Source organism: Mus caroli, unplaced genomic scaffold (genome assembly GCF_978045245.1).
Source record: "Mus caroli unplaced genomic scaffold, Mus_caroli_1 scaffold_2, whole genome shotgun sequence".
In the NCBI taxonomy this organism is placed as follows: domain Eukaryota; kingdom Metazoa; phylum Chordata; class Mammalia; order Rodentia; family Muridae; genus Mus; species Mus caroli.
In genome coordinates, this window is record NW_028227257.1 from 723,952 (window position 1) to 736,519 (window position 12,568).

The 12,568-nt window shown below is 47.1% G+C and overlaps 1 protein-coding gene and 1 non-coding gene across 3 annotated transcripts; both read right to left on the reverse strand.

Moving 5' to 3' along the window:
• Positions 1 to 5,165: 5,165 nt before the first annotated feature.
• Ppdpf (pancreatic progenitor cell differentiation and proliferation factor) lies at positions 5,166 to 6,466 on the reverse strand. 2 transcript variants are annotated; one of them, XM_021154579.3, is made up of 5 exons: positions 6,217 to 6,466; positions 5,935 to 6,006; positions 5,785 to 5,862; positions 5,570 to 5,666; positions 5,166 to 5,488 (listed from the first exon to the last, which is right to left on the reverse strand). In XM_021154579.3, the coding sequence occupies exons 2-5, from the start codon at positions 5,987 to 5,989 to the stop codon at positions 5,371 to 5,373; spliced, it is 348 nt and encodes a 115-aa protein (XP_021010238.1). In that variant the 5' UTR covers positions 5,990 to 6,006; positions 6,217 to 6,466; the 3' UTR covers positions 5,166 to 5,370. The 2 variants fall into 2 exon arrangements, with proteins under 2 accessions (XP_021010238.1, XP_029340293.1); XM_029484433.2 differs by having other exon boundaries at positions 5,935 to 6,121; positions 6,217 to 6,425.
• A 3,632-nt stretch (positions 6,467 to 10,098) lies between these two features.
• LOC147005694 (U6 spliceosomal RNA) lies at positions 10,099 to 10,202 on the reverse strand. The gene has a single exon (XR_015046574.1). It is a non-coding gene; the product is annotated as a U6 spliceosomal RNA (small nuclear RNA).
• Positions 10,203 to 12,568: the final 2,366 nt, after the last annotated feature.

The window sequence follows — 12,568 nt, forward strand, 5'->3', positions numbered from 1 at the left end:
CTTACAGAAACATCCTCTCTGTATCCTAGAGATGACACTTTCTGTACTGCTTCCTGTAAAGCAGCTCTCTGGGATGCAACGTTGTCACTAGATAGGGAGAGCACAGGAAAATGTTTGGAAACAGGGCAAATGAAAACCTTTGAACTAAGTCTTTTGCATAGACATTCATCAAAAATTTCCCCTCTCTCAGTAACTGAACCTTTCATTTTCACCAAGAACAGAATTTGGACTGGGCTTGGTGGTGCACATCTTTAATCCTAGCACTTGAGAGACAGAGGTAGGCAGATCTCTGTGAGTTCCAGACCAGCCTGGTCTATTTCAGGGTAGCAAATTTCAGGGCAGCCAGAGCTACACAGAGAGACACTGTTTCATAAAAACAAAAATAAATAAAAAAGAACAAAATTTGTATAAAAATCCAAGTGGACATAAACTGAATCAGGACTAAACATTCTAAAATTAAAGCTATAGGGACCGTGTACATTTGGCTGTTTGCAGAGTCCTTCCCCCAGTTACAGAGGGGACAACCCTGGTACACTTCTTTAATCCCAGAACTTGTGAAGCAGATTCAGGTATATCTGTGTGCTTGGGAGCAGCCTGGTCTACAGAGTTCTAAGATGCAAGGAGTGAACCTGTCTCAAAAACAAGGAAACAAAACAAAAAAAAATCTCTTACAGTTCTGTTTGGACTGGTCTAGAGATGAGTGCTCATTAAATATCCCTAAAACCTAAAGTCAAATGTTCTTAAAGATCACATGATCTAGAATAATCTTTAAGAGTGTTAGTAAAGCCGGGCGTGGTGGCGCACGCCTCTAATCCCAGCACTCGGGAGGCAGAGGCAGGCGGATTTCTGAGTTTGAGGCCAACCTGGTCAACAAAGTGAGTTCCAGGACAGCCAGGGCTACACAGAGAAACCCTGTCTCGAAAAACCAAAAAAAAAAAAAAAAAAAAAAAAAAAAGAGTGTTAGTAAAATAAAAAACAGGAATGTTTCATGTTTCCAGACCTGTCCAACATGAACACAGTATAGCTAGACCAGTTGTTCTCACCTTCCTAATTCTTCGACGCTTTAATGCAGTTCCTCATGTTGTGGTGACATCTAACCATAAAATTACTTTTGTTGCTACTCGGTAACTGTAATTTTGCTACTGTTATGAATTATGAATATTTTTGGAGATAGAATTCCCTTTTGTCAAAGAGGTTACAACCCATAGGTTGAGAACTACTGAGATAGACTTTTTTTTTTTTTCTTACCAGGGTTTAAACAAGATTCATTCTACTGAGTATTTAAAATGGTAAAAGGAGAAATGAAACCCAAGGGCAGAATAGAGGAAGGGACAAAGGGGATGGTCTTTGCTTTTGTGGTGTTGGTGACATTTGCCTGACTTGTTAACAAGAGCAATTTAAGTGTTGATACCTTGTAACACGTCTGTAACTGTTGAGTGGACAGAAATGTAAGTGGAGTGAAAGCTAAATGAACTTTTCAACAGTAATTTTACTTTATAAAAAGCATCTTACAACCTTAAGTTTGTTCAGGCTTGAGAGATGTAGTTAACAAATCATTTTTGGGGTCATTCCTAAGGAAACAAGCTTAGGCTGATCTGCTATGGCCTCCTGTTTTGACACAGAATGGAGGTAGTTGTGCTTGGGTCTATAGTATACAGAGCTGTGCAATGAAGAACATCCTACTACAGTGCCCACAAAGGTTTTCTTCAGTGGCATGCTGGCTACCATAGCTCGTGGGTGCTAGGGACTCTAAGAGTTAAGAATAACAATATATGTAACTAGAACCACTAGAAATAACAAGGAAAACCACCTACCTGCAAAGCGTTCAGGGAAACTCCATTTGTGGTAAGGTTATACATTATCATTTAGAGAGAATAATCACTGAAGGCTAACATAGGACTTGTTCTAAATTATGAAAAATAAAAATAGGGAGAGAAAGCTGATGGATCATTATTGTTTTGTTTTCTGAGACAGGGTTTCCTCTGTGCAGCCCTGGCCATCCTGGAACTAGCTCTATAGGCCAAGCTGGCCTTAAACTCAGAGATCCACCTGCCTCTGCCTCCTAGTGCGGAGACTAAAGGTATACATCCCCACATGCAGCTTGTTGATGGATACTTTTTCAAAGTGCCTTCCAAAGGTCTGGTGGAATGGAATCTTTATCTCATATAGTCAAAGGTAAGGACTGAAAGGATTTAAGAGTTCTTTTAAATAGCTCAGAGGCTGGGACTGCAGCTCAGTTGGCAGAGCACTTTCCTAACACACGTGACATCTTGAGTTTCATCCCCAACAGTGCATATACCAGGTGTGGTGTTGCATACCCAAGTTCCTATTATTTAGGAGGTAGAAAGAGGAGAATCAAAAGTTCAAGGGCATCTTCACCACAAAAGATTCAAGACCAACTTGTGTAACTGTGGGCTTTTCCTCCTGACCACTTTGTTCCCAGAAATAATGAGACTCTGAGACTATTTACTAATAAATGCTTAGGCCAATAACATTGGTTCGTTCTCCCACTAGCTCTTATGTCAATAATCCAGTTTATTCGAGTCCAAGTTCTTCTACTGGTTAGATTCCTCTCTGGGTGAATCTCTCAAGTCTATTTCCCAGAATTATTCTCTCTGCTGGAACTCCCACCTATTTCCTGCCTCAGCTCATTGGCCAAAAGGGTTTTTTTTTTATTGACAGGTGAATGCTTTTACACAGTGCAGAGATTCTCTCTACAAACTTGGGCTAAGACCTTCTATTAAGATATTCCCTGAAAGGAAATCATTTTAGTAATAATGTAAAAACTAGTTTGGCATTATGAAAGGTGTCTACTTACAAGTTCTGAAATCTTGAAATCTTAGTTTGACTCAGGTGACCCAGGATTTGTACTCAGTTTCATGCTTCCTCCATGTTGTATGTGACTTGGTCTTTGATTACTGAAGGACAAATTTTGCTCATAACCACATAACCTCGATTTCCTTTAAATATCTTGTTACTTTGTTTAATTAGGTAACTAAGGTCATACCTAACCAAGACTGTAAACCAACTTTTCAGTTTCTGGAAGGGGACTTGCAGCCTCAGGATTTCTTTCATAAAAGAGAGCTATTAAATTGGGCTTATTTGATATGCTATATAAAAAGTCCTGTCAAATATTGAAATATGAAACCTTCAGGTTGTACTTACAGGTGTTAATGTAGAAATTTCCGGAAAACCTGGTATATCTAGGGTTAGGGTATCATCAGTTATATTCCTGTCATACTTGAAGACATGCCACAGAAAATTGTTAGCTCCTTAGCTGAGGCTTAATTTTCTTTCACAAATGTTTACTTTGACTCCTATAGATGGAAAGTGTCTATCAGCTCTGTCTCAAACTTCTTCCAAATGTCTACATTAGACAGGTGCCCACATTATCTTAGAATCATCTGTCTCAGTGTTTCTATACATGAAGCTGGTGGGCTCACTGCCATTTCCAGATAAGAATTCATTATCAGTGGACTGATGTTTTAATTTTTTTTAAAAAAGATTGTATTGAAGGCAAGTTTATTGGGAAACTGCTCTCAGGCAAGTTCATGGGCCCCAAGGGTTGAGGCCAGGGCACTCTCCCTGGAGAGGGGGGTAGGGAGAGAAAGAGAAAGGGCTCGAGAGCTAAATTTTTAAAAATGACTTTAAATTTTGCTGTTTCTTTAGACCAGGCTGGCCTCGAATTCAGAAATCTGCCTGCCTCTGCCTCCCAAGTGCTGAGATTAAAGGCGTGTGCCATTTTCAAAAGAAAGGGTCTCTCATGCCTAACGAGTCTGTACCCTCAGCACTGAAGTAGAAAACAACACATCTAGCTTTTATGGAGATTCCAAAATTCAAACTCAGGTCTTCTCATTGGCAAGGCAAGCCTTTGCCACCTGAGCTTTCTCCTCAGCTCCAGGTAGACTGAGTAACTACTACAATAACTAAGGGTGATATCATCGTAGCAAGGCCTGTGGGAAGAACTGGCCTGGTTCCTAGAATGCCTTACGGTGAGAAGGGCTGACTTTTAGAAGCCTCAGGGACTTTTCAAAGAGGGAGCTACCCAAACCTACAGGTGCTCCTGGCAAAAACCTTGTGGTACAGCAGCCTGACCTGAATATACTTTCTGAGAACAAAGTCCTGGCACCACAAACAAACACAGGTGCCTGACAGCACTGTATGAATCAACACAGCACTTGTAAACATGTCAGCCTGGCTTTGCTGAGATTGCAGGGCTTGTTCCAGAACCTACAGTATAACCAGCCCTAGGCCTATCTCTTCAGAGGGTTATCACTCAAGATCAAGAGTAGATCCCAAAATCTTTCCTTTACTATCATCTTAACGTCATTCTTTATACTTCTGATTATTCTCTACAACTTTTCTCTAACCCTTCTGCAAGTCACTAAAATACTCACTTCTCAGCTTTGCCAGCTGCAGCTGTACATCTGACAAGACTTCAGAGAATCCACAAAGGGGAAGGGAAGATGGAACCACTCTCCTTGCAGCCTGGAGCTATTGGCTGTCCCTAGCTTCTAGCTGACAAGGAGCAGCTCTGTGGGCCTCATCTGGCCTAAGTAAAACTCATTTCCTGTTCTGAGTCCACCAAAGGTGCAAAGAGCCTCCTCCCCGGACTACTTGTTTAGGAGTTAAGGGCAGCCTTCCACAAGCTTTCGGGATACCCTGAGGGCAGGCATGAGGGAGGCTCAGCAGAGGCACAGGCTTTAGTTCCCTGGGGAGAGTGCAGCTGTTTACCAGGTGAGGTAGCAGAAAGGCTTGCTGAGCCACACCTAAGACTCCACCCTAACCTTGCCACTTCAGCCACCCCCCTCAGCTCCTACGCCCTCTGACCTAGAGGCTAGACTTCCTGTGTTTGGAATCCTCTTTCAGTCTGAGCTAGTATCCCCAACCCTGGGGAACCAGCTGCGCAGCAAGTAGTGGGGAGGGCCTGACCCAAGATCGCCCACCAGGCTCCTGTGTAGGAACTGAGAGCTCCCAAACTCAGCCAGAAGCCCAGCTTCCCCTGGACTGTCTACCTGGGGCCAGGACCACTTAAGAGGTTATCTCACCAGATGCAGGGGTATCACTGGGAAGGGTCTCAAAGGATCTGTCAGGAAAGCCTGGGAGCAGTATAGCATCCAGCAGGAAGCAAGGCTGGATTCAGTAATGTTTCAAACATACCAGGGGAGGGTGGCTGCTGTGAGTTTATTTTCTGCTTTGTGCCAAGACACAGTTATGGGGTCAGGAAAGTTCAGTGCTGTGAACGAAGAGGGGGCTCTCTCCAGCTCCTGCTGGTTTCTGTTGTTCAGCCTTCCTAGTTTCTAGAGGGTGGAGAGGGTAGGCTCTGGCCTAGCACCACTTCAGCTTGGGCAGGCTGCTGATTCTGATTGGTCAGGAAGGGGCCCTGGGGTTGGTCTGGCCAGAATGGATAACTGGCTGCTGCTTCATGGTTTCAGGAGTCAGGCCACAGGTCATCGGGCTTCTGGAGACCTGGGAGGACTCTGCCGAGCTGTAGGGAGAGCATAGGTCACTGGGTCAGCATTTGCTTTAATTGGGGCCACCCCCACAACCACATGGAAGATGGACTCACCGCTCAGGAGACTCCAACACTGTAGTCATGAATGGGAGGGTGGATTTCCCGAAAAAGAAGCTGGCCCACCAGTGGCCCGGGTCGGCTTTGGGAAGACCTGAGGAGCAAAGAAGGGTCACGATGGGGTCAAGTCCCTCTCCACGCTCCCCATCCCCCACCCCACCCCCGCCTTAGGACGTGAACTCTGCCCTTCCGCTGGCTGGTTCTGCACTTACCCGGGGACTGGGGCACGGCGTCCCCAGGGTATTCGGCACTTCCGCCGGAGCTGCAGCTGGACGAGGAGCCCAGGCGTCCTGGGAAGGGGAGGCGGGTCAGCCACAGGGCCCTGGGCCAGCCCTGGGCGGGGCTGGCGAGGGGCTACTTACGCCGATAGTAGTCATGGGTAGCCACGAGCGAGCCGCTGGAAGGGATGGCTGCCATGCTTCAGGGCCGAGGCGCTGCAGAGACCAGAGCAGAATGTGGGCCCTGGTCACCGCACACCGGAGGTTTCCCCGAGTCTCCCGGGTCCTGACAGTGCCTGGCTTCCAGGCGGCTCCAACCAGCCCGGGCCGGCTGCGCGGTGAGACAAAGGAGCTTTGTCTGCTCCTGGCCCCAAGAAGACGCGCCTCCCCCACCCGACCGCCGGCTGCCATCGCCACTGCCCTCACCTCGGCGGAGAACGCCTTCCTTGGAGGCTTCTTGCAAGGCCACCAGGGCGCTAGGCCGCGGAGCCCATTCGCAAAGATAACCCACGAAACACCACCTCTTTAGGACCCACGCGCGCTATGCGCACGCGCGTACTTAGTTGCTTTCCTGCACCGCAAAATACGCACCACTGGGAGGCGGAGCTTGCGTCTAAGCCCCTCCCGCTTCACAGCCTGCCCACCCATGAGACTTTTGAGCTCTCCTGATACCTATTAGACCAGCAGTAGCACGAAGTGGTCCCGCCCTTCCCTATTAGACTCCACCCCGAGCGGAGCAAGGATCCACCCTACCTTCTGCAATGCTAGGTTCTGCAAAGTTCCCCATTGGCCCTAACCTCCTTGATCAAACATCTGCGGTTTCGCTCCAGTCGAAGCCAGCTCTGCTGGTTTTTTCCCCGCCTGGTTCGGACTCGAACCCGGATAGAAGAGGTTAAAGAATCTCATGTGCCCCTCAGTCTGTGCCACCCTATCGGATGTGGTCTCATGTAGTACAGCCTGTTTGGTGTTCTTGTTCCCTTTACTTGGGGCTGCCCGCTGCTTTCGCTGGTCCCCGCAGGCTTTATTTTCCACGTACCTCACTCCGACCCTTGACTGAGTGGATCTGTTTAACATAAGTAAGCACAAAGGGCAGCTGTTGGCCGCGCGCCTCCCTACCATCGCAATCTCTCTGTTTTCTGGGCTCACTGGATGGTGCCTGGAGCCCCCAAGCGGTCCTGTAGGGAATAGCCTGCCCTTGGTAAGCTGAGGAGCTGTCAGTGTCTCTTTCAAGTCCTGGCTCGGACTGTTGTTCATCATTCCCAACCTGTGCTCTGTTTGGAGAGGAGTGATGGAAGACAGACGAAGCCTTGAGGTCAGAAAGAGCTCTAACAGAGACAGTCTCTAGTAGCTTCCATTGTTGGTCAGAGACTCATGTTTGGGGGGAATCAAGTGCTTGGAGCTCTAGGGCTGGCCCACCCTTCCCTTCCTCAGCAGTCAGTGTTCTGTCAGACCTCCACGGGGACTGAGAGGATCATGAGCCAGCTTCGTGCAGCATGCTTCTCCTATAACCAAAGACGCTGGATTTCACGGAGGCTCAGGGAGAACTGACTAGGCTGGGGCTAGTAGGATCCCAGGAGGAGGCTCTTGTGTCCCCGAAGTCTCAAGGATGCTTTGGCTGGGACCCTTTGCTTGGATTTGTTGAGACCTACTCTGTGCAAGCATTGATCCAGGCTCGGGAAAACCAGACAAGAAATGGCCCAGTAGGGCTACTGGTTTAGAGATCATAAAGGAAATGGGTAAGGTGTAAAAGAGGTGGGGGCAGTTGACATGACAGCAGTACAAGTGAGTAAGGCCACTGATAAGGACCGTCCTGGTGACACCAGGAGGGTGAGACTTCTGTCTTCATGATGTTATGTACTTCAGATTCTGTGACTTACCCTGAACTGTCCTGGTCAAGTACATGGTCATCTCCAGTGGTTATTAGCTATTTCCTGTAGTGAAAATTCTCTCTGGAAAGAAAGTAAAGGATGTATGCCTAGTTCTATTGCATCTTCCTATGCCTGCTCTTTTCTGAAGGGAAAGAGAGGAGCAATGGATATGGGGAAGAGGGGAGATGGGCAAGGTCAGGGAGAAGGGTAAAGGGGGCTGCAGTGGGGATGTGTTGCATATGAGATGAATGAAAGACAAAAACTCCCAAGAATACAAGAGGCTTGCTGATGGTAGCACACACCTTTAATCCCGGCACTTGGGAAGCAGAGGCAGGCGAATCTCCTTGGGAAGCAGAGGCAGGCGAATCTCTGTGAGCTCCGAGCCAGCTTGGTTTACAGAGCTAGTTCCAGGATGACCAGGGCGACATAGAGAAGCCCTGTCTCGAAACAAACAATTACAAGAGAGTTCCAGGAACTCACAAGAGATTTACCAACACTTGCCACACTCTTCTCCAGGTTATATAAACTGTAACCGATTGCTGCGACAAGGGGACACTCCAGCATAGTTGACTGCAACCAGGAAACTCAAGCAGCCTCCTTGACTTGTCACTCAGCCTGATATGAGCCTTGTGACTGAGCATCTGAGTCACCTTCACTTTTGTAAGTGACCCTTACATCTTAGTAGTTTTTACTCATTGTCATACAGTCTGTTGCAGAGGGACATCATGGCAGCAGGAACATGAGGCAGCGTGGTCATGTCTGCAGTTAGGAAACAGAAAGATGATGGCTGGTGCTCACCTCACTCTCCCTTTCTTTGTTTATTCAAGAATGCAGCCCATGGAATGGCACTGTCCACATTTGGGGAATGTCTTCCCACCTCAGTTCCAATCTAGAGACTTCTTCACAGACAACATGTGCAAAGGCTCGTTTCCATGGTGGCTCGAACTCCCATCAAGTCTGCTAAGATTAACCACTAAATACCCACGCTCCAATCAGTAATTCTAGTAAACTCATTGGTTCACAAGCTAGACTTGGAATTTCTTCTTTGGTCTGTCATTAACGTCCTGCCTGCAGTGAACAGATACTTGTTGTCTTACCCAGGAAAAGCTATGTAACACCTGTGTGGTTCAGACAAAGGCCAGAGAGACCAGGCTGAGGGGAGGGACTGTCAGGATTCAACTGTAAACTGGTTTGGAAGAAGGCCTCATACAGTTTGCACAGACTTGAGATTGGGATCGGAACTCACACTGTTTATCTGAAGTGTGAACTATCCTGCCCTGATTTGGAGACTTGGTGGTTACTCAGCAGGGACACAGATGAGTCAGATATGAGTGTGGGCCACCTCTAGGGTTTCAAGCAATATATATAGTACATATATACAGGGGTTTAGGGTTTCCATGGGGGAGGGGAGGACAGGGCTGCCAGGGCTTCTGTTGAGACTGGCTCTAGCCTTGCCACCTGTTTCCAGGGTTGGATTATCTCTCTCTTCATCAAAAGGGCCAGAATGCACAGATGCATTCACTGAAGAAGCAATGGCTGCCCTTACTCCTCAGGAAGTAGAGGTTGAGTAAGACCAGCCTCACATGTGCCCAGCGTTTGCAAAGTTCCAGAGTCTAGCAGGAACTATGGAACATTGGTTTATTAAGGAGGTCAAGCCAGGTCCCACCTCCTGTTTGGTGCAGAAGGAGGTGCTTTGACCACTTCCAGCAGGAAATAGGATGCATGTAGCTTGTGGATGTCTCACAGCTTGTGCTATTCTGTCCTGGAGATATGCAGCCTCTCTGAATCTGCTCTGTGGGAGTAAGGTTGGGTCCCACCAGGGGCCTTTCTGGCTGTCTCAGGGATGGACAGTTTAGAAGTGCAGTCCTCTACTGGGGTTGGACAGGTTAAGGTTGTGGATGTGTTGTGCCCACTTCCTGCCAGGTGTTCTCCCTACAGTATCCTCTTAGGAGCAGAGTTTGTGATTCAGATGGTAGTGCCATGAGAGTTTCCCACACGGGGGCAAGCTAACTGCTTTGCTTGGATGGATGTGCCTGGGAGAGGCTTCAATGGAGAGGTTCACAGTGGGAGACCAGCGGCCGATTATCCTCAGCTGGACAAGAAGGCCTTCTGTCTCTCCCACGCCAACCTTGGCTATGATCTGGGTCTGCCTAATCATCCCACCTCATTCTCAGTATCAAGATCAGCGTCTGTACTAGAGTCTGAAGGGAGTGTCTTTCATCTGTCTGCCTGTCTGTCTGTCTGTCTCTCTCTCTCCTTCCCTCACCCTCTCCCTCTATTCCCCCTTCCTTCCTTCCTAGATAAGATGAGTTCTCACTCTGCTATCCAGGCTGGCTTCAGACTCTTGAGCTCAAGTGAGTCTTCTGCTTCAGCTTCCATGTGCAGAGGGCCCAGGCATGTCCATTGCGCCAGCTCTGGGATAGTCTTAATTTTTTTTCTTGTAAATATGGTATAATTCATGAATTTGCATGTTGTCTCTGGGCAGGGGCCATGTTAATCTCTGCATTGTTCCAATTTCACTATATGTGCTGTCGAAGCAAGCATGGGATAATTTCTTTCTTTAAAGTAGAAAAATGCTATTTGGTGAGATGGTTCAGCACTCTTGCCTTGCAAACTTGGTAACCTAAGTTAGGCCCATGGATCCCACATAAAAGTGGAAGAAGGGAACTGACTCCACAGAATTGTTCTCTGACCTCTATACATGCTGGTTAGTGTGTGGAAAGAGGCCATGGGGCTTTGTCCTCAGGTCGTCCCTAGCATCTGTGCAGACAGTTTGCTATGACCTCAGGGTAGACACCTCATCCTTTCTTACCTCCTCTGAGGTTCCTAGTGAGGCTGGCTATATCACTGTCCAGCTCCAGATGTTGACCTGTCCCTGGGTCATGGCTCATATTGGAAAGCCACGGTTAGGAGCCCTGAAGTGTGACTTTCCACTGGCTGTTTGCTGTTTGATCTGGCTAGCAGCTGACTTGCAGACTCCACTTCTCCTATGAATAACCACAGGTGAGTGGATACCTGTCAAGTAAAAAGGATGAGGTTGGAGAACACCAGCCCTTCTCTGCTTGGTGAATTTTGTAGGCTGCAGTATCTGCATGGTTTGGGTACTGGGTCAGGATGTAGGAGAATGTGAAGGATATGAACTTTGGCCTGTAGCTATAGGAAACAGAAACAGAGAAGTAGGTTTTTGTGAGTCCACCCTTGGTGGGCTGTACAGAGGCTACCTGGGTTAGATTGCTGCCTAGATGCTGACTTTGGACAGATGACACTAATGGCCACATATCAGATGTCCCAAGCAGATGATGACCAAGATTTCACACAGAGTAGAAAGGAAAGGCTGGAGCTCTGAGTCTACATTGTAATGCCACTTCCTACCTGCCACTCTTGAGCCACCTAATCCCTCTCTCACACTCACAGATACATCAAATGTTACCCCCTCCCAGGTCTTAAGCCATGGGGATCAAGCCTATGTTCGCCCCATGCACTCCTTATACTCTACTGTAGCCACAGGTATCTGGGGTAGAGGTGGGAGCTCTACCAAAGACTGAGGCAGGACCAGTATTCTCAGGGTTCCTAGTCTACTCTTGGGGAATGCTGTCTTTGCAGTGATCCAACCCAAATCCCTTTGCTGATGGGTCTGGTAGGACCTGGTATCATCTAGATGATGTAACTACCTGCAGAACAAAATAAAATGACTAATGTTTCATAAGGCCTTACATTATAAGTGGTAGTTTATGTGGCCAGCTACTTTAACCCCTCAACTTCCTTTCTGTAAAATGCAAAAGCATCCTACTCATAGGTGGGATATTTTGAGGTTAGGAAGTTTCCTATAAATGCTAAGACCTATGCCTTGCACATTGTGTGTGCTCAATAAGAGCTAGATATTGGGTAGGGAAGTAGCTCAGTGTAGGAGTGCTTCCCCCAAGGCCCTGGGTTCAATCTCTGGCAATACACACACACACACACACACACACACACACGTACATGTACACAGGTGAGCACAGGTGAGCACACATCACACAAATACATATGCACATACACATGCACACACAGAGACACATACATACAGTGGCTAACCCAAGCATTCATTTCAGTGTTCTAGATTCCTTCTTTCCTTTCTCTGGGTCTCATGTAGCCCAGGCTATCCTCTAATTTGCTCTACAGCCAAAGATGACCTTCAACTTCTGATCTTTCTCCTTCTGCCTCCTGAGTGCTGCAATTATAGGTATGTGCCACTGCACATAGCCTAGTGCTCTGGATTTCAACCAAAGATGTCCAATAGACAAGACATGTTTATTCATCAAATGAATGAATGAGATTAATGAAATACTGAATTATAGGATAAAATCCTAAGTAACTCAACTGAAAAGGACCAGGAAATTTTCAATTCACATGGGAAGTGACAAATAGCCAATTCTAGCTCTGAGATTACACAGCTGTTGGAATTATCTCATAAAGACTTTTCTTTGGAGACTCAGTTGTGCCATGTGATGTTTTTCTGGAAACTGTCTTATGAGAGGATGTTTTTGCTGAAGCAGATATGTGGGAGGATATTTTGCTGAGAACAGACGTGGTGTTTTTCTGGAGGCAGCCTGGGAAAAGGGTATGTGGTGTTTTGCTGGAGCTGACTCTTGCGAGAACACGTGATGTTTGGAAAGGGTGTAAATATAACCCAACAGACAGTGAACGACGCTGTGTGGTATTGGTTCCCTTTGCACTTCTTGCTGGTCATCATTTGTTGTAACTTTGTAGAAAGAAATGCAGCAAAGAACTTCTGGTGGTGTTCTGGTGGCTTCTTGATAACTTTCATGGACTTGGGCTAGTTGGCAGACCCTGCAGTTTCTTCTGGATTGAACTGCTATTGCTGATTCTTGAATGGTGTTTACAAATATATCAAGCTGCCATTGCTGATT

Excerpts from the sequence above, each read along its gene's own strand:
- Ppdpf (XM_021154579.3), bottom strand. The coding sequence starts at position 5,989 with ATGGCAGCCATCCCTTCCAGCGGCTCGCTCGTGGCTACCCATGACTAC. Across the intron at positions 5,863-5,934 it reads TACCCATGACTACTATCGGC|GACGCCTGGGCTCCTCGTCC; the intron begins GTAAGTAGCCCC and ends TCCCCTTCCCAG. Across the intron at positions 5,489-5,569 it reads GTGTTGGAGTCTCCTGAGCG|CTCGGCAGAGTCCTCCCAGG; the intron begins GTGAGTCCATCT and ends CTCTCCCTACAG.